This window comes from Athene noctua, chromosome 9 (assembly GCF_965140245.1).
Source record: "Athene noctua chromosome 9, bAthNoc1.hap1.1, whole genome shotgun sequence".
Classification (NCBI taxonomy): Eukaryota; Metazoa; Chordata; class Aves; order Strigiformes; family Strigidae; genus Athene; species Athene noctua.
Window position 1 is genome coordinate 5,211,028 of NC_134045.1, and position 26,508 is coordinate 5,237,535.

General features: G+C 53.7%; 3 protein-coding genes across 7 annotated transcripts in view; 1 reads left to right on the plus strand and 2 right to left on the minus strand.

Moving 5' to 3' along the window:
• PSKH1 (protein serine kinase H1) overlaps nucleotides 1–10,858 on the plus strand; it is a 37,564-nt gene extending 26,706 nt beyond the window's left edge. For all 3 annotated transcript variants that reach the window (XM_074913083.1, XM_074913082.1, XM_074913081.1), the window contains exon 4: nucleotides 4,054–10,858. In XM_074913083.1, coding sequence (XP_074769184.1) covers nucleotides 4,054–4,371 — 318 coding nt within the window. In that variant the 3' untranslated portion in view covers nucleotides 4,372–10,858. The remainder of the gene's footprint in view (nucleotides 1–4,053) is intronic.
• A 2,614-nt stretch (nucleotides 10,859–13,472) lies between these two features.
• CTRL (chymotrypsin like) lies at nucleotides 13,473–15,736 on the minus strand. Of its 2 annotated transcripts, XM_074913345.1 has the most exons (7): nucleotides 15,601–15,736; nucleotides 15,340–15,443; nucleotides 15,018–15,097; nucleotides 14,669–14,750; nucleotides 14,385–14,565; nucleotides 13,823–13,956; nucleotides 13,473–13,640 (listed from the first exon to the last, which is right to left on the minus strand). In XM_074913345.1, the coding sequence occupies exons 1-7, from the start codon at nucleotides 15,650–15,652 to the stop codon at nucleotides 13,479–13,481; spliced, it is 795 nt and encodes a 264-aa protein (XP_074769446.1). In that variant the 5' UTR covers nucleotides 15,653–15,736; the 3' UTR covers nucleotides 13,473–13,478. The 2 variants fall into 2 exon arrangements, with proteins under 2 accessions (XP_074769446.1, XP_074769445.1); XM_074913344.1 differs by having other exon boundaries at nucleotides 15,340–15,701.
• Nucleotides 15,737–16,581: 845 nt separating this feature from the next.
• Nucleotides 16,582–26,401, minus strand: EXOC3L1 (exocyst complex component 3 like 1). 2 transcript variants are annotated; one of them, XM_074913209.1, is made up of 13 exons: nucleotides 25,935–26,401; nucleotides 24,788–24,948; nucleotides 23,360–23,579; nucleotides 22,404–23,064; nucleotides 22,100–22,217; nucleotides 21,781–21,906; nucleotides 21,578–21,678; nucleotides 20,695–20,805; nucleotides 20,422–20,551; nucleotides 19,275–19,397; nucleotides 18,801–18,956; nucleotides 18,275–18,399; nucleotides 16,582–17,763 (listed from the first exon to the last, which is right to left on the minus strand). In XM_074913209.1, exons 1-13 carry the CDS (start codon nucleotides 25,975–25,977, stop codon nucleotides 17,577–17,579), a joined length of 2,262 nt encoding a protein of 753 aa, XP_074769310.1. In that variant the 5' UTR covers nucleotides 25,978–26,401; the 3' UTR covers nucleotides 16,582–17,576. The 2 variants fall into 2 exon arrangements, with proteins under 2 accessions (XP_074769310.1, XP_074769311.1); XM_074913210.1 differs by having other exon boundaries at nucleotides 17,624–18,116.
• Between the last annotated feature and the right edge of the window lie 107 nt (nucleotides 26,402–26,508).

Below are 26,508 nucleotides of genomic sequence, written 5' to 3' on the forward strand. Positions count from 1 at the left end.
TTAAACTGGACTAGTGCAGTGCACAGGCCTCACAAGGCTTAGGCTGATGACATACTCACAATTTCTAGGTCTTCAGACTGATATGTTCTTCATATTCTAAATTACCACATTTGCCATCTTTTAATATGACTTGAAATGACCGAAGTAATATTGTTCCTGGGGTTTAGAGGTTCATTTCACCTGTCGGATTCTCTCCTGCTTTGTGTCGGGCAGGCATCAGTGGACTGAAGTTTGAATGCATCTGAATGGCAAAATAGCTCTCAGGTTGCCTCAAGTTCCAGATCTGTGCAGTTACTAAAATTTGCAAGAGGAAATAATGCTCTCCTGCATGTCTTAAAGATGTATTTCCAAGAAAATATTGTTGTGTCAGTCCTCAGGTATTTTTTATTTGAGTGTATCTCTTGCATCTTTTTGGATTTAGTTTAAAAAGAGAGGACGGATATCCTGGTGAGAGAAATATTCAGAAAGGTAAAAGATTTTAGAGGGATGGAAAGAAATCTCCCAGGAAAACCCCTGAGGTTAGAGTTGTGTGTATGTGTTTTCTCTCCATGAGTGGGACAAAAGCTGTTTCAAGGTATCTCAGTCTTCTCAATGGCTGGTAACAGTGATGAAATGGTGGTAAAGAGTTCTTAAAAAGTTATCATTGCAAAGAGAGTAGAACTGTCACCGGTATTTAATATCACTTTGAGTTAAGTCAGTAAATTGGATAGGCATACTGTTAGCTTAGACGTCTCATTAACATTATTTGGAGAGTGGAAAATGAGTCCTCTATGAATGAAACAGCAGGGTGAACTTTCTTTCTGCTAGGAGGAGGACACAGAAGGAACTGATTGGAAGTTATTGGGGTGTAGATAGGTAATGATGAATTTATGATTTTAACTGTATGAAGAGCTGATAAATGAGTCTAAAAAAAAAAAGCTACAGAAAATAGATTTTTTTTTTTTTTTTTTTTTTTTAAGTTTCTGAAGGCATGCCTGGTAAAACTGGAGGTAAATCCTCTTGGTGCTGGGTTTCATTTGGGTCTGTCCATCTGTGGAAGAGAGAACCCAAAGGTCATCTGTAACTGGAGATCTGGAGTTTTAAAGGAAGGTGATGTGCTGACCTGCCAGCTGACATATGGTACAACCCTGGTATTATCTGAGATTATGCCAATAAAGACTAAACCCTGCAAGTTGATTCCCTTCACTGTTATTTAACCAAGGAAGCACCTTATCCAGAAGTCTGGTAGGAAATCTATAGGCTTGAAATGCAATTTATATCTCCCTGCGGCAGAGACAGATTTGGCTTTTTGGTTTTATTGTTATAAATAGCTTAAAGGCTGAGTATTTCGAAGGGTCCATAGTTCTGCAAAACAGACCAGTGTGTTCAATTGCAATTGTAGCCTTTATTGTGATTTTTGCTACTTGAAAAGGTTTTTTTTATTTATTCTCTTTATAAACAAACACTTTAATGAGTCTCTGATCAAAGATTGTCCCTGTTCTATTCTAACAAGCACCTGTTTTTTTCTTACCATTCATTGCCAAGACACGTTTCATCAGCTAAGTAAAAGTGATTTAAGGCAGGTCATGACAAACTAATTATATTTGAAAGCAGTAGACAGGGCAGCTTGAATTTTAAGAATTTTTTTTAACTGGTTTTGTTCTTGAAACATTGAGGGAAGTAGATTTTGGATGTGGTTTCAAAGCACAGAGGTGGTGTCTGATCCACAGAAGAAGACTGTGCTTCCTTTTGAGCACTCTGGCTCTTAAGTATTTCCATTTCTATCGTGAATATGTTCAGGAACATTTATAGTTTTTTATTCATGTACCACTATTTTCTTTATATCAAGTAGTTCATACCATTTTCACTCCCCTTTCTTGCACAGTTATTGGCAGTGATCATATATCCCACTTTAGCTAAGCTGAGTAAGCCAAACTGTTTTAGTCATTGCTTGTAAAATAAAACTTTCTGTACCCTGATCATTCTAGTAGCCAGTTTTTTAGCTAGAGCTTGAGTTCATCTTTCCTGGCCACGCCACTGTCTGTCCAGGGCCGGGAGCAGTGCTGTAGCGCTCTCATGCCTTTCATTATAAAATCCTCCTGTGGATTAGTTCTCTTGCCAGTGCCTTTGAGTCTTTTGACAGAGAAAATTGCTTTTGGTAGCAATAAATTGCAGACCTCAAAAAAATCAGGACATACCTTTTTTAGACCATTTGGACAAGAAAAGGTCATTATATCTGATTGTACAGTTGGTGGACCCCAGATTTTAAAATAGCTGAATTCTTTTCTTTCTCACCAAACAAAGCAAGGAATGAGACACAGAATAGCAGTCTTTTTTCTTTTTTAACCACACATGCTGTTTCCACTCAGTTACACATGTGTGTTTGTACATCACCTTAATTGTTGTATTGAAATCTTCACTTCATTGCATTGATCTGCTCAGGCTTTTTTTAATGCTGCTTGGGATATTGTCTCCATGTACTTGAAAAATTCAGTATTGGTGGTTTCAGGAGGGGTGAGACCCACACAACACCCAGTGACTGCAGAAACCTGCTCTTGCTCAGAGCCATTCAACACTTGGTTTTTTATGCAAGCCATACTGCCTCCTTCACTTTTACAGTGAATTTTGCCATGGTTTTCTTCCTAGCTTTGTCCACAGCCCAACCTTCACCTCATGCTAAATGAAGTGTTCTCACGTTAGTGCAAATATGGTATTTTGTCAGAAATGAAACAATTCCAGCATGCTTGTCTTGTAGGTGTTTGCCTCATAAGTTGTTATGGCTATATTTTGGTGTACTGGGGGGGATATAGGTGGAATTTATTATAGGAGTAATTAATTATTTTGGGCTTGTCTCTTTAAAACTAGTATTTTTTTAAAAAATTCCTTCCTCTTTCCTTGGTAAGCATTCTTGAAAATTCCTTATATCTAGTATTCGATTATACTTAGAACATTTTGCGGGGTTGTTTCCAGCTGGTTTGAGTTGGCTGTTCCAGGGTTGACCAGTAGCAACATCTGGATCTCACTCAGAGTGAGACTGAGTACCACAGCAGAAAAATGTCTCTAGTGTTGGTTTCAGGATTGATGCAGAGGTCAGTGCTTGCTCACTAGATGCGTGCCTTAAGATGAAGGGTCAGAAGAGACCCGGGGGTCTGGTGTCAGGATCTGTCCTCTGTGAGCAATACGACCTGCTTCCAAGCACTAATGGCTTCATCGGATACAGAGCACTTGGGTTGAGGATGGTCTTCGGTGGGATACCGTTACTGTTCTTCCTGTAATAGCTCTATGGTTTTGGAAGATGTGAGAAGATGAGGGAGGAGGCCTCAAGGCTAGCACCAGGATGTAGGTCTGGGAGCCTGTGTGTGTCCGTTTGGTGCAGGAACTGGAGCAAGGTTGGGTGTGTGAACGGGTGTGTCTGAGGGTGTGACTGCTGGTGAAGGTCGAGCCAGATGAAGGGATGAAGGGACCTGGGAGCTGGGGGTGTCCGCATGTGTGTGTGTCTCTAACCATAGGAGGATCTGGCAACGAGAGACACGGGGAAGTCCCAGCCAGCTGCTGGGGGGACAGCTGAGTCTGGGGGTTGACAGGCCACTTCTGGGTGTGCACACGTGTGTAGGTGTCTGTGGGGAGGAGCGAAGATCCAGGATCAGCTGCCGGACAGCGTGAGTGTGCAAGGGGTCTGTAGGGTATGAGCGAGGGGGTCTGTGCCACAACTAGAGTGGGGTCTGCAGCCCCAAGGGCTTGCTGTGCCCGGGTGCCAGCAGCTGGGAAGACTGGGATCCAGGGTCAGCTACTGGGCAGGCTGATTGCCAGAGCCCAGCTGCTGGTGGGATCCACTCTGCACCTCTGTATATGTAGACGTTTCCCACTAATTTGGCCTCTCCCCCTAAGAGTCTCTTGAAGTAATTGTGTCTCATACTCCTTGGGCAGATACTGTTGGTTACAACATGGAAGATTTGAGGATGAAAGAGAGAAGCAGCAGAATGCCCCGAAGCACCTTTTGGGCATAGGAGGAGTTAATGAAACAGCAAAGCTGTGGCAGGATGTTTAATTCTAATCATCTCTCTTGTGTTTCAGCCCTGGCCCAGTGTGTCGAACCTGGCCAAGGATTTCATTGACCGTCTGCTGACAGTGGACCCCAGTGACAGGATGACAGCCCTTCAGGCCTTGAAGCACCCGTGGGTGGTCAGCATGGCAGCCTCTTCCTCCATGAAGAACCTACACCGTTCCATCTCCCAAAACCTTCTCAAGAGGGCTTCTTCCCGCTGTCAGAGCACCAAGTCCGCGCAGTCCACCCGCTCCAGTCGCTCCACCAAATCCAACAAGTCGCGGCGGGTTCGGGAGCGGGAGCTGCGCGAGCTCAACCTGCGCTACCAGCAGCAGTACACTGGCTGAGCAGGGCTGGGACTTGCCAGGCGTCTTTCCAGATGTCTGCTCTGTCTCGTAGGTGTGCAGCGCCCTTTGCCACACGCTCGCTCAGTGAGGAACATCCAGGTTCCTCCCTCCCTCCCTCCAGGTGTGTCCCCCCCCCAGCCCCGTGCAGAGCAGAGGTGATCTCATGGTGGCCATCACACCCTGCCAGCTGTGCCATGGGGTCTCACGCAGGAAACGGGGGAGCCCTTGTGGGCTCAGAGCACAGCTCAGAGCCTCAAGTAATACACAAATTAAGGAGCCACATGCGGAGAAGAGCTCTCTCTGTAGCCTGGGAGCTTGGTTGGTCATAGTTATTTATTAATTCCAGAGCGTTAAGTTTCTCTCGCTTATATATGAAAAAAAAAAAAATCACTTTATGTGTATGTACGAGCACGTATGTGTGCACATACACGTGTGAGTGTGTATATGTCTTTAAAAATTATATATTCACAAACTTTGAACTGGCTTAGTCAGACTCTGTGGTGCCTTTGCAGTGAAGCTGGTGAGTCACATGCAGTTAGGAGTAGGATAGCTCTGACTCACCGGTGTGCTGCCCACCAGCTCCTTGTCCCAGTACAGTGCCGAGGAGATGCCAGACAGCAGTTTTCCGTGATGACTGGGAAGCTGCGAGGTTTCCCCCAAGGGCTGCCATCCACCTGATGACGTCAAGGCTTTGCTCAAGCTGTGTGAGAGCTGCCGTGCAAATTGGCAATGGGGCTGAAGTGCTGCGAGCTTGGAGCTGTAGTCCGGTTCCTTTGATCTGGACTGGGTGGGTGCTCCTGGTGGAGGGGTGGGAAGAGGATCATTGTGCTGCAGGAACTTCATAGTACACAGAGAGATGTCTTTGGCAAGGCAGGGTTTTGGGGGGTTCCTTGCTGTCCCCCTTGAATTATTCTTCTCCTATTTATGGCAAGACCAGTGCCTACCATGCAGGATTCATTCTTGCTGTGACATGGCCCTGTCATGTCTGTGACCTGTTACACATCTTGTGCCCTTCAGACTACTGTTACCAACCATGTCACTTCATCAAAACTTCGGTGGTTCCAGGTATTGCTCCCTGTCTGCAAATTTTATGGGACTCCCTTGCTTTGCATGCCTGTTCTGCCTCAGTCTTGCTGTCCCTGCTCTGGGACAGTGGGGTGGTGCTGGGAGCTGTTGGGATGGCACAGATGGCTTCATAGCATCAGGGTAGGGGCTTGAGTAGTGGAGATCTAATCCTGGAGCATCAGCAGAGATAATACCCTGGAGACACTGCAGGAAAACCTTGGAGCTGTTAGGTGTGATTTAAATCCAACAGGAAGGAGCTGCCTTTCAGGTTTCCTTGTGGTGATGCAGGGGTGTCTTGTGAAGGACCTCTCAGGGAAGGTGGGTGCTGTTGAGCTGAGCTTTTTGCAAGCCTGCTGAGATATCTTCCCAACTACTCAGAGCAGCAGAGTGGGGCTGTTGGCACAGTCTCGGGGTGGATTTGCCTTCTTGTAATAGAGACAACATCTGCAGTGAAGGGGAATGCTGGTTTTCGAAGCTTTTCATACAAAGCCATACAGTTTGCTTCATGCTGTGTACTTGAAGTGCTTGCTTGGTTCTGGACTGGAGATGCAGGCTATGCAAGCTCAAGGGGCTTGTGAGCATGTCCCTTCCACCCAGGACTGATGTCTGCGACACTGTGTTTTAGTGTCAGCAAGGTTTTAAGTGGTCAGTCACATCCCCAGGGAGCTCTAACTGTACTGGCCTCAGCGCTTCTTTGTCAGCAAACAAAGCTGCTCAGCTTCAGTGGGTGAAGACTAAGTTTTCTGTTCTAAGGAAAAAAAAAGGGCATTTTTAGGGATACGCTTCCCACTCCAAAGCTGGGTTAGGTCATAACCACTGTGAGCACAGCCTTGTGCGTCCAAGCATGCAATGGGGAATACAGCAGAGGAAACCTGAAGACAGCCAGTATGTGTAGCAGGGGTGAATTCTAAATCCTTTGCATTGTTTTGCGTATTATTTTGAAAACTCTGCATCCTTGCGGGCTGCCCTTTCTCCGAGTGGCCATCCTACCATATCACATGCAGTCTTTCTTCCATCAGCATTAATGGAAAAAATGGAAAACACACAATTACCAAAAATTTTTTTTCAACTCTGTAGACTGCAAAAACAAAAGTTTCTTCAGCTTCTTTTACCTTCTTATGTAGTTTTCCTGGTTCGTTACTGTGAACTATAAACTAGACGTGATTTCTGACAAAACAGGTAGCTTGCCACATTTCGCTTCATAAACAATTCAGTGCCTGTCATATTACTGCCAACAGCTCTCCAAAAGCAGCAACCACTCTAAGACAAGTATCAACTGGAAAATTGTTCTTGCCCTGTATGTTAAGAGATGGCTGGATGCTCTCTCAGAGGGCTTCTGTTTTTTTAACTGTTACTGGTTAGTCTTCTACGTGTTTGGAGCATCATACCCAGCCACTGTGATCTCTTTTCCTTCCTGGGTGCTTTCATGGCCCTCCCCAGATTATCTTGTATGTTTATCCTTAAAATAGGTATTTGGCCTATGCAAGGAGGTCAAACTGATGAACTGAGCCAAGACCTCTAGAGCTTGAGAGCCTTTCCTTTAACCACTAGACCATCAAAATGCACAGGCGTTGTGCAGGTGCCTACCTGTGCTGTTCCTTCATGCCTTCTCTTGTGGGGTGGGGCATAGACGAAGGTGGAGAGGAGGTCAGGATGTTTAGCTCTGGTCTGACCAGGCGTGTTTCTCCACCTTCACAAAGCAGAACAAAAGTCTTCTCATCTGTGACAATTTTTGCTTCATATTTTCAGCAATTGGCTTTTCACCAGGGAAAGTTCAGAGCAATGTCATTTGTGGTGAGTTTGGGCTGGAATATGTTCTGGGAAGCGAGATGTTGCTATATAGATTCCTGACAGCGTCAATTTTCTGTGATGATACTCTGACTGGGAGGTGAATTGGCAGGAAGGATAGCTGCAGCCTGCCTCTTTGGGCTATGGAGATGTTTGTGGTCCTCAGGCATCCTGCTCCTAGGGAATTGCATCAAAGAGGACCTTTGGCTTTTCTGGAAAAATAACTCTTAATTCTCCTTACAAATGCAATGTTTTCTTGTTTGCATGAAAAGTCAATGTAAACATGGGGAAAATCTTTATAGGCTTTCCTTTCATCATTTGATTATAACACTCTTGGCTCAATCCCTCTTCTTTTTATAAATTCAGCATTTGCAGGAACCCTTATACCCAGACAATAACATGTGTGGGCAGAGGGAAGACTAGCAGAGCTCTGTCCAAGTGTCCCTTGGAATCCTCTGTGATCTTTCTGTTTTCACTCTGTCTGGAAAACTGTGATAGTCCAAACGCTATGTTGCAAGGTCCAGCTTAAGAGCAATTCCTTGGGTGCTTTTATCCTTATGATTGTGGCACACTTTCAGCTGGGTCTGGTGGGGAGGACAGGCAAAGTGCTGTAATTTTGAGCCATAGTTCAGGTGCCTTCAATCTGTCCTCTAAGAAATTCTTCACTGTGAATTATCTCAATCATCTGTCTTCATATATATTCTATAGGAGCACCTCAGTGCTCAGTTTATCTTAAGTCTCAGGAGTTTAAACTTTTCAGGAGTGCCTTGTTTGGGGATTTTAGAAGCTGAAATCTCTGAAATGTTTTTCTGCCCTTTATTTTTTTTATATCTCCTTCTTTGGCTCTTAATGATGGTTCTTTATTTGGCTCGCAGGGTTTTTTGAAAGATTTCCTCTGGTACTGAACTAGCCAGGAGAACACAGATAACAAATGCATGTTCCAGACCATTGCTGAGTTGCAGTCTTTATATTAGCTGGAGTGCAAATCTCAGCGTGCTTTTGTCTTCTGTGCCTTTGTTCGTGCAATGAAAATGAAGTTGGAATGACACCTAGTGGCAAGCCGTAATGTGTCCTTGTCCAAGTACAGAGCTCTTCTAGTTATGTTCCCAGTGCTTCTAGGTGAGATGCTCTTACAAAGAGGAATCTGGGTTTAGTGTGCTGAGTCTTGAACCACACCTGCAGTCCTGGAGGTTCAGCCTTCTCGGCGTGGCACCATTTTCTCCTGTGCTGATCCCGAAGAACAGCATTTTAGTCCATACAGGATTGAACATGAGTCTGCGTGCACTCGCTGGAAGGGATGCTGAATGCTGGGGAAAAGATGTGCAGTCAACCCCCAGTGTCTCTAGGAGAGCACCCTGCCTTGGGGAGACATCTTAGGGGACACTAGGAGAAAGTGAAGCCTAAAGTTGCTGAGGTGAGAGTCAGCAGGTTTTGGACTTTCTCCCATCACGGTGGAGCAGCTCAGGGTGTTGCTTTGCAGTGTTTCAGAGAAATGCAGTTTGAAGGAGTAAAGGGAATTATGGTTGATTGTCTTGTGGAACTTAGCAGTACTGTGTAAAACAATCCCATTGTTTTGTCCTGGGAGTTTGGCTGCTCTCTTGGGGGAAAGAATTATGCCTACAAAGAACATGGCCTGTTGATTCCTTGATTATTATTTTTTTGAGGGTTATTGGAAATGAATGTGAAAAGGTCTTCCAGAAATAACATTAGGTGGTCTACAGACTTGCATCCAGATTTTTGAGTACATAATGTATTTTTCTATGCATTTTGCTAAAACAGCAATTACTTGTCCATGTTTGATCTTCTTTTAACCCTTCTCGAGCTTCCTAAAAACTACCATGTCAACCCAGTGGCGGTAGAAATCCCCCTTCCTTCAATCCAGAAGTCTGTGCTGTTGAACACTGAGATTGTGATAGCATCCAGATGCTCCTGCCAGTTCCTGGGCTGTGTTGTTCTTGGAAACACACAACCGTGCGTGAGGGACAGCTTTGTAGCCTCCTGAGGAGTGTAAGCCCAGACAAAAAGGCTCTGACCTGCTGGTTTCAGTAGTGTGGAAGCCAGCTGCAGTGCAAGGCCTGCATTGCATATTTGTTTTGGAAATGATAAACCCTCAAACTCTTAACTCCTTTGGGATTTGGATATTTTCTTTTTATAGGTCAGATCTTTTCTGCTCTGGTAAGGTACATTCTTTCTTATACCCTGCTCCATTTCTCAATCCCGTTTTCTACCCAGGTGTTTGGTGAAGTACTAATATAATCAACTTTTATATAATGCACAAACTGGAATAGGAATTGTGATTAATTCAGCTACTGGGCAGCAACTCTGGATTTGGCTCTGAGGAGCTGTAGTGAGTCTTGGAGCAAAGCAAAAGCATCTGTACAGTGCCTGGCTTGTGGAAGAAGGCTCCCTTTGAGGACCCTGCAGTGCAGGCTCAGCTCAAGGTGATCTGGTGCAACATAGGACAACTACTGTGTGGCTGTTACAGGCCTCTTATTAGACTGCATGGGGCCATATTCCTATTTTAAGTGATGATACTAAAGATCTGGAAGGTTTGAGGTGGGGTAGATTAAAATCTCAATTGTCTGATTTAATTAGGTTTTTTAAATGATGCAGAGCAACACAGAGATTAGCCGGGGGGGGGGAGGGATATCACACCCTCTGGAGGAGTTGCAAACTGTTCCCTAACAGCACTGTATTCCAGATGAGCCCTTGGATTTGCAGGGGCGGGGTGGTTGTGTCCCAGCCTCTCACCACCTCAGCTTTGTCCCGGAAGATACCACAAAGTGCCTGTACCGCTCGGTGCGGGGTACCCAGCCCCAAGTTGCCTACACCACTCTTGGGAAGGTTTCGGTGCTTTTTTTGACCACTCAGGCTCCTCTTTCTACCTGGATTAAGAACGCAGCCCTTGGGTGCTTGAGAGGCAGGTGCCTGCACATCAGCTGTGCCTTATTGTTCAGTAAATTTGCCAAAAAAAATGTGAAGCAGTGGGGATTGTGCGGTGGCAACAGCATCATGGAGTTTGGTACCTTCCACCCTCAGTGTCCCTGCAGTGGAGGATCATGAGAGGCTGCTGCCTGCCCGATGACAGTTTTTTCCTTCTGCTGTGCCCCCCCCCCCCCCCCCCATCCCTGCACCATAATACTGTAGATCCCTCGTGTGAGATGGGCAAGCTACTCACTGCTGTTGCAAATCACGATGCACTCTGTGTGTGTGCCGAGCGTGGAGGAGATGTACAGCCCCAACGAGGTGCGTTAAAAATGAGCAGTTCCTGCGAGGGCACCCAGATGCTGTGAGTTTTCCTGTTGCCTGTCACTACGGAAAGACACCTCCCAGGAAGCTCTCAGGACCGAAGGTCTTCCGGCACTTGCTGTTATTTTTGGACGCCAAATTTCCGGTGCTGGGTTGGAACAGTTTGAAAGTAACTCCAGTTGCATCCCATTAGTCTCCTAACAGGGCTGTTTTGAGAAGCATCCAGTTCTGTGACTCACCTTTGGAGTCCTGTCTTTACACTAAGGACTGTCTTGAAGGATGAAGTCTGAACCATTGTAATTAGTCTGTAACGTTACGGTTAGAGTGTACAGAATTATTTATTTTGTGTACTCGGTCTGCTAAACATGTAAATGTATTCTGTGTACACATCGCTCTGCTGTCTTTACTTCTGGCTCCTGGATCTGCACATGGGCTGACTGCTGAAGGGCTCTGCTTTCTGGCCTGTGAGCAATTGTCAGTGAATGCATTGATAGCCAGGAGCTGCTCACCCCTCTAATGTGCTCTTGGAGCACAGCAAGAAGGTACCAAAGTGCCTGTAAGAGTTTGCTGGTTTCTTGGACGCAGCTGCCAGGCCAGGAGCTGCCTGAGGGAGACCTTGTGCAGGGCTGGGGTGTCCACAGGGATGCTCTGGGTGAGCCAGGCCCTCAGCCTCTTGCTGGAAGGCAGGGTTTAGAGGCTGAACAGGCACTTTGGGACATTTTATTCACTTTTTTTTGGCTGCAAAGTGGCAGACAGGGCCAGAGAAATACCCTCGTTTGCCCACAGCAACTCATTACCTCTTTGGATTCACTCTGAGAAGCTTTTATGGGTGAATGGGAGAACCTCTCATAGCAAATGAAAAATGCACACCCCTTGTGAACCACATCCTCCTGGAAGGGAGGTGATTTTTCAGGGGCAAGAAACTGCATCCCAGCAGTGATGGGGATCAGTGACCTCAACACAGAGCAAGTGACCCATAGTCACAGTGGCACATAGTGCTGTAGTTGATCAGTTTGAAGCTCTGTGTGGCCACCAGTTCCTTCCACCCACCTGGCCCACCCCATATCTCCCATGTTCAACTCTCTTTAAGGTCATTTAGGAGCTAACTAAAGCCAAAACTGGGAGTCTGCTGTTTTCATGTGACGGGTCTTATTTCGGGTCCACACTCTAAATGTCATGGCAGACCGGTGTGTTACTGAGCACAGCTGCTGCTGTCGGCCTTGGGGGAGATTTGCAAGGAGCCCGGCCCCCGTGCCCTTCTTCCCTGTGTCCCAGGCGAGGCTTTCCAAGGCAGAGTCTGAGCCAGCAGCTTCACAGCTTCCAGTTCCCTACTGGAAGTTGCTCTAGTTGCCTTTGCTGTCTGCAGAGCAGACCACTGAAACCAAATTTTATTCAACCAATAACACTTATCAGCCCTGGGCTGTATTTGAGCAGCTTTTCTATTTTTTAAACTCAAGCTTATGGGTCTGACTCTTTGTCTTTACCCTCCATTCATGATCTGTAACCCTCCCCAGGGGTATGTCTCTGTGTAGGGTCATGTTTTCTCTGCAACTGCTTGCTAGAGAGCGATTACAACTTTTTGGGGGGCTGTGGTTCACACAGCAAAGGTTTTCTACCACATTCATGTTACTGGTAAAGAAAAAAAAACCCCCATGCCTCAGTTGGGACAGTCAGATCCTGCTCCTCTTCCACACTGTCCTTGTGACCAGCTTTATTTGGAGCTGCCAGAAACCAGGTTTTAATTCACTGAGCATGTGTGAACACAAGACATGTTTTTTGCACCTGCCACTGTCTCAGGAACCTGTTTGAGTGAAAACACCGCTTTCTTCTGAAAACCTGTCACCTGGCCTTGAATTTTGTTTTCAGCTTCAGATGTTCCTTTGGGTTGGCCCTGAGTTACCCGCTCTGTTACCTGGCAGATCTGCACATGTGAAGCAGCATGCTGTTCTCCAGCTGCCCCTTTCCACCCTCACAAACTGCTGGAGCTGCCGTTGGCATTTCTCCCTTTTAGCTCTGTGTTCCTAGGCTGTTACACAAGTTACAGTTGTACGCAGGGATCTTTTCAGATCCCATGCAGCCATCAGCACCCACCCTCCATCTCAAGCCAAGAAGCACTTGCCTGTGCTGAGCCCAGGGAGCTCCACAGTGCCTTTCCTGGAGGAGCTGATGCTGGTGGGACCAGCTGGTGCTGGAGACCTTCACATCTGGGTTGGTGACGAGGCCATTCCAGGTAACATCACAGAATCATCTCGGTTGGAAAAGCCCTCGAAGCTCCTCCAGCCCAACCATGAACCTCACCCTGACCCTTCCCAACTCCCCCAGATCCCTCAGCGCTGGCTCAGCCCGACTCTTCAACCCCTCTAGGGATGGGGACTCCCCCCTGCCCTGGGCAGCCCATTCCAACGTCCAACAGCCCCTTCTGCACAGAAATCCTTCCTCAGAGCCAGCCTGACCCTGCCCTGGTGCAGCTTGAGGCCATTCCCTCCTGTCCTGTCGCTGGGTCCTTGGCTCAAGAGACTCATCCCCCCTCTCTGCACCCTCCTGTCAGGGAGCTGTAGAGGGCCAGGAGGTCTCCCCTCAGCCTCCTCTTCTCCAGACTAAACATCACCCACCCTCAAGGCTATGGTGGTCTCTGGGTTGGTGCCAGGCTGTAATCCGTGTGCTTGATCCCCCAAGCAGCCCTTGAGTCGCAACCAGCCCTGCTCCCCCGCTGCCTGTGCATCGTGTCCTGCCCAGCACCTTCCCAGCTGGGCACCGAGCTCCGGCTCTGGGAAGTGCTGGGGCTCAGGAGAGGAGCACCCAATCACGGGCTTGGGCCCCACACACCTTCCACCCCGGCCTGCAGCACGAGAGGAGGGGAGCCAGAGGCAGTGCTTGGCATGAACAAACGTTGATGCTTTATTAGGAGGTGAGGTGCCTTGCTTCCAGCTCGGCCCCTTGCCTGCTCTGCCGAGCTCCCCATGCCAGGAGCAATGCCCAGCAAAGGGATCCCTCTGTCACTGGCTCTAACCCTGAGCAACAATGTAGTCGATCCAGTTTCTGAACAGGCTGACACGGGTGTAGATGGCCGGCGTGCGGACGTTACAGTTGCTGTTTCCGAAGGAGACAATCCCGATCAAGGTCCAGACGTTCCCGTTCTGGTACACCAGAGGGCCACCAGAGTCACCCTGGGGAGAAGACAACCTCCTGCTTCATGATTCTGACACATGCTCCAGAGTGGTCCCTGCCACCTGGTCCCCTGCTCACACCCGGGTGCTGCTATAGGTTAAATTTTTGGCTCCACAGAGGCAAGACCCTGTGTCCTCCTCCTCCTCCCTCCCCGCGGTGCAGTGGGAGCTCAGCTCCTTACCTGGCAGGAGGAGGCGCCGACCCCGCCGGCGCAGAGCATGGAGTTGGTGATGCGGTTGCCCCAGTACTGCATGCACTGGCTCGAGGAGATCAAGGGCAGCGTTACCTGCTGCAGGCGCGTTGCCAAGGCTTGAGCTAGGGGAAAGAAGCACCATTAAATCACCCTGGTGCTGGCGGGTCTCCTGGGGCCTTCGGGAGCACACAGGCACCCTGGGCAAGCTCCCAAACACACGGGTGCTGCCCTGCAAAGCACCTGGCCCCTCCATGCCAGTGTGCCCCGTCTTCCCATGTGGGATCATCTCGTCCAAGCTTGTGCCTGCGCACGCTCGTCCCTGGGGCTGCATGCATCCACCTCCTGAGCGCACACCCATGCCTGTGCTTGCACCAGCACACACCTGTGCACACTTGTACGTGCCCAGACAGGGCTACTCAACCACCTGACTCCCCCCTGCCCTGTCCCATGCACCCAAGGTGTCACCCCCAGGGGCACGCCCAGCCCCTGTGGAGCCCCCAGGAGGGATGGCAGCCTCAAGCAGCCCTGCATGAGGCTGCGGCGTACGTACAGTTGGGGTTGGTGCGTCCCCAGCCTGTGGTGACACACTGGAGGTTGTTGGGCAGCAAAAGGTTGGCGGGGGGCAGGCAGACGGGGGACACGCGGGGGCCCAGCTGCGCGGGTGAGGAGAGCCTCAGCAGGGTGATGTCACTGTTGAAGGTGTTGGGGTTCCAGTTGGGGTTCGTGATGGCCTGCCGAGAGACACCATAGCGCTTCATTGCTGCCCTGAGGGAGCAGCCGCAGTGCAGAGCTGCAGCTCCGTCCCCGGACTGCAGCCGCGTCAGCCCAGCTCACCCTGGACACGGTCTTCACTTGAGTGGTCTCTGAGTTGGAGTTGAGGTAATATTCCCCGAGGACGACGACGTGGGAGTATGGGCTGCGAGAGGGAAAGGGAGTCAGGGGGATGCATGGCAACCAGCACCCGGGGCTGGGAGCAGCACCAGGGGCTGCCTGGGCACGATGGGCTCTGTGCCCAAGGGAAGCCACCGTGGGGATAGCCGGGCAGGGAGCCCCGGGCTGCCCGCTTCCTCAGGTGCTGTTTTTTGGGGCTGTCTCAAATGCTGCTCGGTGGTGCCCAGCGTGCCCTGAGCGCCTGCCCTGGCTGGGTGGCACTGGCGTGGGCTGGCCAGGCATCACTCCTCACTTGAAATTGCAGTGGGCAGCCGTGACGACCCAGTTCTCATTGATCAAGGAGCCACCGCAGAAGTGGGATCCTGAGCGGGTCTGGGGAGGAAAAAGGGAGGAAGAGCTGGGGCTGGGCAGGCTGAGACCACCCCCCCAAAGGACAGGCAGAGGGTGTTGTGGCTCCCCTTAGTGCCTGCCCACCTCCCAGCCACAGCACCCTCTTGCCGTGCCGTGCCGCTGCGGTGCTGAGGGCACCGGTGCTGCCGGGAAGCGGGACGGTGCCGGGGAGCAGGATGGTGCTGGGGAGCGGGACAGTGCCGGGGAGCGGGACGGTGCCGTACCTGCAGGGACACCTGCCAGGGCCATGAGCCGGGCACTGCGTTCTGCCCGTTGACGATCCTCTCGCTGTAGTACACCGAGGGGCTGATGGCGGGCACCCCGCAGCCTGCGGGAGAGGCAAAGGGGCACAAGGGTGACCCCAAAAGCTCCAGGCTCACACTAGGGGGCGGCCTGAGCCAGTGCAGGTGGCTCAGTGTCATCCCCAGGGTGCCTCCGTCCTGCTGCACCCCGAGGACGTCCCCGTGCCTGCGGGCAGCGCTTACCTGAGACAGCGGTGGCAAGGGCCAGACAGGCAACTGCCCACAGAAACGCCATCCTGGCAGGACAGGACCATGTCCCCAGGGCCACGAGCTTTATAGCAGCTGGGAGCCATGTGGCTGGTAGCCAGGCAGGGCAAGGTCCCCCTGCTGCTTTCTGCCAGCTGCAGGCAGCAGCGCCAGGCCAAACCTGGCACCTACCTAGTCCCACACAAGTGGGGTCGTGGTAACATGCTGCCGAAAGGCACCCTGGGGTGCCTGGGCTATCGCTGTAATGAGTTGTGTCAGTTCTTACTACAGCCTGTGGATCTGGAGAGGGGAGCACTGCAGGGATGTGATGGTGGGCTGCTTGTGGGCACACAGCTGGGGTAGCAGTGGGGCTGGATGTGCTGGGACGGGTGCCAGTGCCTGGGGTGTGGGCAGTCACCCTGTACCCAGGCCTGTTTCAGATCTGTTGGCACCAGAGCTGTTTTCCCATGTGGCCGTGACGCCCCAGCCTGGGACAGCACAGGGCCCAGCTGGCCATTCCCAGGGCCCAGGGCCACCCCTTGAACCCCAGCCCTGGCACAGGTGAGCCTGTCCCAGAGCAGCAAGGCAGGTGGGGAGGGCAGACGCCTTCCCAGGCAGGCCGAGAGCTGTGGCCAGCATGGCAAGCTGGGCAAGCACAGTGTGAGCCCCAGGCAGGACAGTGGGCACCTCCCTGAGCTGAGGTTGAGTCCCACACTGCTGCAGCTGCAGGAATAGTACAGTCGTCTCCATCCTGGGGTGTACGTAGTGTCTCCATCATCCCCCATGTCCCCAGGTGATGATCATGGCATGGCAGTGCATGTAGGGAGCCATCCCTGGGGTGATGCTGTGCATGAGGATCAATCCCCCCCTCTCTGTGTCACCCACGTGCCCCAATCCCTTCCCTGAGCCACTGGGGAGCAGAGCCTGGACTCTGGTGAGTGATGGCAGAGCCTTTATTTCTGGCAGTGGGCAGGGACAGCAGGATCTAGCCCGCCACGAGGCAGGAAGCATGGCAGAGCGTGGAGCGTGGCAGGGGCTGGCCGTAAGGATGCAGGCAGAAACAGACTTTGCTCCTGGTCTTCACGTGGCACCTGGGGAGGAGATGACCAAGGGCTGGACAGCAGCAAAGGAGGAGGAAGAGCCTCCAGAGCAGTGCTGACCGTCATGGAGGAACCTTGGGACAGGAGGATGTCACACATCAGACACAACCATGTGCTCTGAGAGGTTTGGCCTCCAGTCCTGTCTTGGATGCTGACAAAAGAGTTTGGCCAGGAGTTGAGCAGGTCAGCAGGAACTTGGAGCTGCCCCTTCCCCCCAGCCAGGACAGGGCTGACGAGGCCCCCTGGTGCCATTCTCCCCTGCAGCTGTGAGACACAGTGAGCTGCCTGAGCCGCTCTCCGTGCTCTGTGCAGGGCTGCGGCTGGTGGAGAAGCAGTATCAGACCTCTGGGCTGAGCCAAAACAGAGGAAGACTTCCCACAGCTAAAATCCTCCTGCAAGCTTGGTTCTAGCAAGGCTCCGATCTGCCTTGGAGCTGGAGTGGTAACAGACTCCATGGCTGGGACATGCTGGCTCAGCGGGCTGTCTGGAGACTCGGGGAAACCCAAATATCTCTGCAGCCCCACGGAGACATGGGACTCACCCCAGCTGCAGACTCCTGTCCTCTGACCTGCAGCTCCTCTTTCTTCTCCAGGCTATTAATAGGCCAGAGGGGAGTAGCCCTCAATTACTGCCTCAGCAGGGCAGCTAAATAGCTACGGGTTGATTTTCTCCTGACCTGGGTCTCCCGGGACTGATGCTCGCAAGGGACAGTTGGCTCAGTGAGGCAAGCCCAGAGGAGGATGGCACGTATCCAGAGTGTCCCCAACACAGGGCAAGGTGCTGCGTGCAGGGGATGCCACATGCCATCTCCATTCTCCCCACGCACAGCCTCGGAGATGTCCCACGTGGTCTGTACACCCGTGGGGCGCTGCGTCAGGCACACTTGCCCTTGCGAAGGCAGAGGGGCAGCTCTGACGGGGGGACCAAGATGGTGCTGAAGATGGGCCGGTAGCTCTCGGGCAGGACCTGGGGGTGCTGTGTCATCATGTCCAGCACCATGTGCCGCACCTCCTTGGAGACGTCGCCCCGGAGATCCAACAGGGTGGAGATGTGCTCATCACTGGGCAGAGAGCGAGAGGTGAGTCTGGGCACTGCTGGCCCACGGCACTGTCCACAGTGCTCATGTCCTGCCTGCAAACCCCCCGTGATATGGAGAAGCTGAGCTCAGGCCAGGGGAGAGCTACTACTTTGCCTCAAACAAATCTTAAAATTTGTTTGAAAAAAATCCTGACAGACTTTGTGAATTTGGTTTTGATATTTCACGGGTTTCAGCTGATTCTGACATTTCCTATTTGGTGGTTTGTGATTTCTCACACTTTGTTTGGTCACCAAACACAGATGGGTGAATGCCACAGCAGAACTGCTTTCTCCTTTACATCTTTGCCCTTGGGACTTCGTGAGAACCCCTCGAATCTGGAGCAGGGGAAAGGAAACCTCAGGGAGGAGGGGGAAAAAGCCCAGGTTTCTGCCTGCTCTGCAGCATGACCTTACGGGGTCCAGCTCCAGCCTGGCTCCCCTGGGCAGACTCACACCTACATCATGTCATGGGAGAGCCAAGCTGGGCTTCTTACCTAACATCAGGGTACTTGGTGACGAAGCCCAGCACCTCCAGGCTGAGTAGTGTCGGGTCTTTGAGGCAGATCAGCTCCCGCAGGGCAAAAACGGCCTCCAGGCTCTGCTGGCTCTGGTCCAGGCCCTGGGAAGGAGAGTGGCCAAGTTTGAGACCGGGAGGAGGCCACCACGGTGGCTGGTGAGCTGCAGCCCAGTCCTCAGTGCCCACGTGGAGACCTTGTGGTGGTGTCTCCCCACTCTCGGTGTCCCCGAGGCTGTGCAGCGTTGCTGACCTGCACTGCGCAGGGTGAGCGGTCCCACGAGTCCCTAATCCAGCCAGTTCCTGCTGTCTTGGCCTCACAACTGCCCAAGTGTAACAGCCCTGTCTTGTTTGTGGGCTGATAAACCCACCACGTCTGCTGTGGGCCAGAGGGGAGCGGGAGGGTGACGGAGGTGAGCGATGAGCTCCTCGAACCCTCCTCGCTGTGTGATACTCCCCTCCCGTGGCCCAGCCCTGGCTCCCCACTGCACCTGGGCACCTCTCACCAGGCCACAGAAGAGCTCCCGGAGCTGCGTGGCGTCCTGCAGCAGGCGGTCGCAGAGCTGGCCCCGCTCCTCCTTGCTCTTGCACACCATCTTCTTCTGCATGAGTGCCCGCAGATACTGGCTCGCCACCAGGAACTCGCTCTCCGTCAGCAGGAGCTGAGCAGGGGAGAGCTGTTAGCACTGGGCATTGCCTGGGTGTTGGATCCCATTGCCCAGGGAAAAGCAGAAGGGAAAGGGGCTGGATACAACACCAAGCTGTGGGGACAACCTGCTGGGAAGCCCCCTGGTCAGAGAGACAGAGAAAATAGCTGAATTTGAGGGAAACCCTGCGTAATGGCTTCCTCTGGAGGATACAGGCTCTCCAGCAAACCCAGCAGCAACTGCACCCTGCACCCCAGTACAGCACCCAGCTGCCCAACCTCCCTGCCCTGCAGACAAAGCAGACATTTGAAGGACACCCCACAGCAACTGTACCGTGAAGACAGGTTTCCTGACGCGGGAGAAGTCCTTTGCATACTTGTCAATCACTTCACACATGCTGCTGACAAGCTGGGACCCCGAGAGCCACTTGCGGGAAGGCAGCTGCAGGCAGAGGGGCTGAAAGGAGCAGAGGAGCAGTGTAGGGTGCCCAGCCCAGCTGCAGGGTGGCACAACATCCCGCAGCCCCTGCCTGCCAGCACAGCCACTCTGCCTTGCAACACCCCCAAGCACCCGCTGCCAGCCAAAAGTCAACATAAATATAGAAGAGTGGTCTAAATTAGGAACTTATGGAAATACACTGGGGTTGCCCCTCCCTGACACCCAGAGAGCCACGTTTCAGGACTTTATCTGGGTTGCAATGCCCCGTTGTGGGCAGCACCTGAGGTCTGGACAGCAAGCTGCTCCTTGCACACTCGCTTTTGGCCTGTCCTGCTGTGATTTTATTTTTAATTTTCACTCCACTTCCCTTGCGTAGACATAACATGGTTTTGGCCGAGGGCTTTGGCCTCCTCCTCCTCCGCTGTCCTTGCCTGTCTTCCTGCCTGCAGGCACACATTCCTTCTGTGTCTCTGCTGGGGCCATGGCAGTCTCCAAGCTGCCTGTGAGCATTTCACCCTTTCGCTGCTTCTTTGTTTTTATGGCATTCAAGCCCTAAATAGCAATGCTGTTAATTATTCCAGAATTTTGGACCAGACTCCAGGAAAGCTAAATTTGACTACACTGGCAGGAAATGACTCGGGCAGTCACACATGGGCTTGCATCCTCCACACAGACATTGACTCTCTCCTGTTGGTTTTCTGCCATGAAACAGCCATAAAAAGGAGCGTGAGGCAGCTGGGGCGAGGGGGGGATGTGGCTCCCGGGCTTAGTTGGTAAATGGTTTGGGGCCACAAGCCATCTGCCCCAGCAATACAGGGCGGTGCTGGCTGGCGACAGACATCGAGTGAGCCACAGACGGTTTATCAAGGTCTGGGAGCCAGGCTGGCAGAGGTGGCTGCAGGATGATAGCAGGCCATGGGGTGCATGGCACGGGTCCTGGGCGGGACTAAACCAGTGCCTGGGGGTGTAGCAGTAGGGCTGTTCTTGCCGGGGCTGGGTTTGTTGCAGCTCTGCCAGTCTCAGGGTCTGTGGACAAATGTACCTGCAGGTCCAGGAGCAGCTCCTCCAGCAGCAGCTGGCAGGCTTTCTTCTGCGTCCTGTCTAGAGCAGTCTGGAGGGACGCGGGGACTTCTCTGTGGGCCATGTTGGGGTGCAGGGAGGAGATGGAGGAGCTAGGAGAGACAGAAGAAGGGAGGGGACAGGTAGCCTAGGAATCATGGTGGAGACACCGGTCCTGCAGGGGCATCGAGAGGACATGGCTTCCTTGTGGGTGGTGGGGTTGCTACAAGAGCTACAAGGTGCTGGTACACATTACCTGAGAGCCAGGTTGTTGTTGAGCATGGCCAGCAGGTAAGAGATATAGTACTTGGGTATGGTACGGTCCTTCTGGTGCTCCTTCCCGCACCGCATGAGGGCTTCCCGCAGACTGCAACACAGTGAGTCAGTCACCATGGGTGAGCAGAGCTCCAGACACCTCACCACAAGGACTTGGAGCTGCTCCAGGGGACACATGGACCTCCTGCAACTCTCCCAGCTCACAGAATCACAGAATCATCTCGGTTGGAAAAGCCCTTGAAGTTCCTCCAGTCCAACCATGACCCTCACCCTGACAGTTCCCAACTCCACCAGATCCCTCAGCGCTGGGTCAGCCCGACTCTTCAACCCCTCCAGGGATGGGGACTCCCCCCCTGCCCTGGGCAGCCCATTCCAACGCCCAACAGCCCCTTCTGCACAGAAATCCTTCCTCAGAGCCAGCCTGACCCTGCCCTGGCGCAGCTTGAGGCCATTCCCTCTGGGCACTCCCCATCAGACCTGTGCTCCAGACCCTGCACCAGATCCGTTGCCCTTCTCTGGACACGCTTGAGTAATTCTGTGAGCTCACTTGGCCCTTTCCAGGTCCTGCCATTGGGTTGGAGAGTGACAGGTTGTTGGGCAGGGTGGGACAGTGGGACCCACTGTGGACCCCTCGGGAAAGCAGGGCTCAGTGCTATGGGAGAGGCACCTAGGGCAATAAGCCCTGGGAGCTGGTGGCCCCAAGGCTGAAACAGTAGCCCTATGGGTGGACAGGCTGCTGAGCCTTCCGGGAGGTGGGTGAGTGCAGGATTTGCCACAGCAGGTCTCCACCATCAGCCTGTGGTGGTTGGCCATGGGACCCGGGGTCTGTGAGGATGGGCAGGGGTGTGAGGGGCTCCACTGACCGGCCCAGAAATGCCTCGAGCTCTTCCAAGGCCATGTTGTAGATTTTCTGCTGCAGAGAGTCTGTGATCAAGGAGGCTACCTGGATATTCTCATTCAGCATCTGCAGAGGGAGAGAGGAGTGGAGGTGAGTCAGTGAGAGGCTGCAGGCCACAGCCCCGTTTCTGGGGGCTCTCAGCATGGCCGTGCCCCAGCTACCACCCACCTGCATGACAATGACGGGCAGGGCTGACTGGAAGAAGCCCTGATGGTCCGTTTCAGGTTCCTCTTCCCTGAACCACTCCTTGAACTCCACCTCCAAGGTCCTCTGCATCCACTCGAGTACACTAGCCTGTGGGATGGACACCCACCACGGTCGGCCCAAGAAGTCGGATACCAACTCCCTTGAGACCCAGCACATGGCACAGCAGTGAGTCCTGGGCCTCGTCCCACAGGCTCATGGTCTCCTCTTGCTGTCAGAGCAGATGCTGGCTCAGTGGTGGTCACTGGGTCCCTGTATCCCTTTGACTGTCCTGCTCGCTCACCTTGACTTTCACCACGTATTTCCTCTCTGTCTGATCCACGAGCTCAGGGGACATCAAGGGACCCAGAGCAGAAACATCCACTTCTGGGTGAAGGTCAGGGTGACCCATCATCTCTGAGCTGGAGGGCAGAGGTGGGACAGGGCTGGGAAGATCTGTGTTTTCCAGCAGTTCCTACCTCTCCCTCTGCCCTCCCTGTGGTCATCCCCAGACAGCTGGAGCTGCTCTCCCAACCCACCCGTATGCTAGTGGACAATCCTGTTCTCCACAACCTCCCCTGCCTGGTTGGTGGTAGGTGGGTGCTGACCTGTGGTACACACGAAGCGTCCACTCGAGGAGGAGGAAAAGTGCCTGTTTGTCCAGATCCTCTCGGAGGATGTCCTGGAGGTGGCTGGTGAGGGCCTGGTGGTAGGTGGCAGTGCAGATGCTGAGGATGTTGTAGTGAGCTGGGACACACTGGACCATCAGGTCCTTCACCACACGCAGCTCAGACACGATGTCCTTCTGCAGTGCTGCCAGGTGCCTGGCCAACCCTGGCCCCTCAGCGTCCATGCAGGCAGCATGAAAGTGGGCTCCTGTGATGGTGTCCTGGAGAACGTGGTAAAACTTCTGCCTCCAGCCCTTTGGGCGGCCAGGGGGCAGGAAGGTGGCCTCCAGGAGCAGTGTATTGTCTATTTTCTCCTCCCGCTCAATGATCCTTACAGCGGTGACGAAGAGAACTGGGTCCTCACGCACCAGCCGCAGGCTGCTGCCCACGATGTCCCACAGCTGCTTGGCCAGGCTCTCATTGAGCTCCTGCAGGCCACCGAAGTAGGACAGCACAGTTGCTTGGGCACTGGAGAGCCCGCGGAGGTGCAGCTGGGAGAGGATGTCGTCGCGGAGGTGCTCCATCATCATGAGCTCTGCGTGGGCCTCCAGGAGGTGCTGCTCACGGAGCAGCTGCAGGGTATGGGAAAAAACCTCGTGGACTGTGGGAGAGGGAGGAGAGATGCCGGGATTGAGTGTTGGGGGGGCGGAGGGGCTTGGCAGCAGGAGCACGGGTGCAGGTTAGCAGGGAGATGGTGCGGGGAAGGGTCTGAGATGTGGGGCTCTGGGTCAGGCACTGGGGAGGCAGTGGCACCTCCATCCACAGAGACTTTCCAAACCCAACCAGAGCAACCTGCTCTAGCTTTGCTGCCAGTCCTGTGCAGAGCCTGGGGTTGGAGTGATGTTCTCCCCAGTGCCCTCCAGCCCAAATCCATGAGGACCGGGACAGTGCCTTACCTGAGAAGAGCTGGGGCAGCACCTGGACCACGGAGGCCAGCTGCACATGCTCCGCCATCAGCGCCCGCATCTGCTGGAGGCCCTGGAAGCGGTCTGCACTGTCGAGCAGGGCCCACCGCGCAGCCCCCAGGTCCTGGCACACACTCTGCACCTCCTGGGCCGCCAACCGCAGCTGCTCCAGCCCTGCATTTACCCCCTCCAGGTAGGACTGGACAGTTGACTGGGGAGCAGAAGACGATAGAGGGGCAGTGGAGCAGCTCCCAAAGGCTGGAGGCCTCGCAGGCTGTTTGCCCCAGCCCAGCAAGGTCTCTCTTGCATGCACTCTCCCAGCCCCACAAGGTCACACCTGCCTCTGCCATCACAGCATCCCACAATTACATCTCCCAGATCTTTTGTGATGACCCCATCCCATCAGCCCCAAGCAGCTTCAAGAAACCCACTCCAGCAGCAGGAATAGCTCATATGGGGTTGGGGGAGATGGAGGGGAGGGCAGTGGCTGCTGTGCTTGAGGTGGGAGAAGGGCATCACTTTGGGGTGGCTAATGCAGCAGGGTGAGCAGTAACCAGACTTCTCCTTTCATTTTTAAAAGATTACTTTGCTTTTGCAAAAGATTAGCAGGGCACAGGGCCCCCGTGTACCCCCCCAAGTCATATTAATGGCATGAAGCGCCTCAGTGGCCATATGAACCTTCCTCCCAAATGGATTTCCATCTTTTCCAGCCCTGCAGTGGCACTGGCACATCTCCATGCCCTGTACGCCCATTTAACTCCCAGCTCCTGGTGCCAAGAAGCTCTTTTACCCAGTGTCACCAGAAGCAAGTTCTTTTCTCTGAGGCCACATCACTTGAAACAAATTGCCTCCTGGACAATTCACCCGCATTCAGGTAGGAGAAACCACCTCCAAAATAATCAGAAGGTTGGGGTGCTCAGATTGATCATGTCCCGAGGTTAATCGTTCCTCAGGTTATGCAAAAATGGTTGCCCTGATCAGGGAGGTGTGCATGGGGACAGGGGACAGCCCTTCCTAATGTGTGTAGAGATGGAATTTCTCCTGCAGGGAACTGCGGGCAGGGGCAGGTTGGAGCTCCCAGCCATGAGGCAGGGGAACTTTCAGTGCTGGGGTGGGATGGTGCTGGGGAACGCTGACTCCTACTCTTGGGGTTTTGTTTTGAAGGATGGTCACAGGAGACTCATTTTAACACTTCAGACACTGCCCAGGGGTAGGGCAGGGAGTGGTGGTTGCATTTGCCAGATCTTTTCCCCCAAATAATTGCATTTCTCCCACCAAGTGCCAACCAAAGGACAAGATTTTGCCAGAAGCGGACACAAAGATGATCCAACGCAGAAGAGGGGACCCTGGCTGGGATCCCTGCTTGGCGAGGCAGTGAAGCTGTGGGTATCCATGGGGTAGGCTGCGGCAAACACCCACCTTCAGCCGGGACTGGATGGAGCGGTTCCTCTGCGTCTCTCGGTTCCGGTACTGCCCGAGCCCCTCCAGTTTCTCGGGGCGGTAAAACACCCCTGAAGCCCATTTCAGAGCAGCTCCTCTGGCCAACTTCTCAGCCTTCTCTGCTTCCGGCCACTCCTCGCCTGGGGATGAAGCCAGGCGTTAATGAGCACAGCGAAGCCTCTCCCGGTGGGGCAGGAAGGGCCCCTGAGGCCAGAGGCAGGAAGCTGGCTGCCAGCACACTTCCAAGCACACCCAGATGTGGGAAACCAGACAGCGTGGCAGCAAGCATGTCTTTCCGTGAGGGCCCCCCCTGAGGTACCACCGCCGTGGACCAGGGTTGTCACAGTGGCTGCGGCAGCGAGAAGGCTGCCCCGAGGAGCTGCCACCCAGCCTGCCAGCTTGGGCTGTCCCCCAGGCTGAGCGCACATCTCCATCACTCCCCCCAAACACAAGGCTGCGTTGTCTGAGGGGGGGTCTGATGGCACCTGGGGAGCCCTCAGCAGGGCTGAGGCTTCGGCAGTGAGTCAGCAGGAGGGAAGGAGAGATGGCAGCTCTCACATGAAGGAGAGGCAGGCTGAGGTAAGGACGGGAGGCTCAGTCTCCTGAACGCCCCCATGCAGCTGCGGGGGTACCATAGCATCCCCCTTGGCACAGGGTCCGAGGCCATGCCAAAGGCTGCCTGGCCAGAGTGGAGAGCTGAGAACCAGCACAGTTATCACATGCCAGCCCCCATCCCCATCGCCTGGTTTCATCATTTCCCCCTACCCCATCCCCAGCAATTCTCTGCAGCCCTGTGAGGACGTCACCCAGAGCCAAGCCAGGCTCCCACTCTGCTGGGAAGCCTGCCTGCACAGGCACCCTTAGGGACTGAGGGGCTTCGGAGGAGGTCAGCAGCTTTGAGGACAAGTTGTGCAGTGAGCAGCACTGCCCCCGGCGCCGTTATCACCGTCAGGAAGCAGAGCCGGGCTCCCACCCCCCAAGAGCACAAGGCACTAACCCCGGCACAGGGAAAAGGTCTATGGGATGGTGAGGCAGAGGAGCCCCCAAAATGTGTTGCAAGCAGTAGCATCCCTCCCCTGCCCGGTGCAGCCAGCTCCCCGGGGAGTGACCACAGCGTCCCCGTTACCTCTGGGGCTCGCGGCGTGCTTGTCCTCCGCAGACATGCCCATGGTCTCCAGGCTGTGAGCTGCGGGGGCCAGGGCAGGGCTGCGCGGAGGAAGCCGGCAGCCGTTTCCTCAGCCAAGAGCAGCCGCGCTCCTCAGGGCCTCATTGTGTTCCCGCAGCCGCGCTCAGGACGTCAGGAACGGGGGGCGGAGGGGAGGAGGGGGGGGGCACACAGGGGAAGGCGTCGCGGCTGCCGCAGGCCTCGGGAGCAGACATCACACCCTCCGTGCCCTTGCCAGCACCCCCCCGGTTCCCGCCGGGCACGCAGCATCACACCCTCTGTGCCCCCCACCCGCCGCCAGCCTGGCTCGGGGAGGACAGACAGGTGCCCGGGGTGCCCCTGACGGACACCGGCCCAGCGCTTTCGCTGCGCTGTCCACACCCATAGCGGGACAGAGCAGCCGGGAGCGGGTCCGCGGCAGCCCAACCCGAAGGCGAGCGTGGGGATGCGGGGACGGCCCCTTCCCGGCTGGGGACGGCCCTGGAGGCATCTCCCCGCCACAAACCGCCTGCCCCGGGCGCAGGTCGGAAGGATT

Excerpts from the sequence above, each read along its gene's own strand:
- CTRL (XM_074913344.1), bottom strand. The coding sequence starts at position 15,537 with ATGACACTGAGCCACCTGCACTGGCTCAGGCCGCCCCCTAGTGTGAGC. Across the intron at positions 14,566-14,668 it reads AAGTGAAGACCGTGTCCAGG|GCCATCACGAACCCCAACTG; the intron begins GTGAGCTGGGCT and ends GTCTCTCGGCAG. Across the intron at positions 13,641-13,822 it reads TCGGCGCCTCCTCCTGCCAG|GGTGACTCTGGTGGCCCTCT; the intron begins GTAAGGAGCTGA and ends TCTTCTCCCCAG.
- EXOC3L1 (XM_074913209.1), bottom strand. The coding sequence starts at position 25,977 with ATGGGCATGTCTGCGGAGGACAAGCACGCCGCGAGCCCCAGAG. Across the intron at positions 23,580-24,787 it reads CCATCCAGTCCCGGCTGAAG|TCAACTGTCCAGTCCTACCT; the intron begins GTGGGTGTTTGC and ends TCTGCTCCCCAG. Across the intron at positions 20,806-21,577 it reads CTCGAGGCATTTCTGGGCCG|TCTGCGGGAAGCCCTCATGC; the intron begins GTCAGTGGAGCC and ends ACTGTGTTGCAG.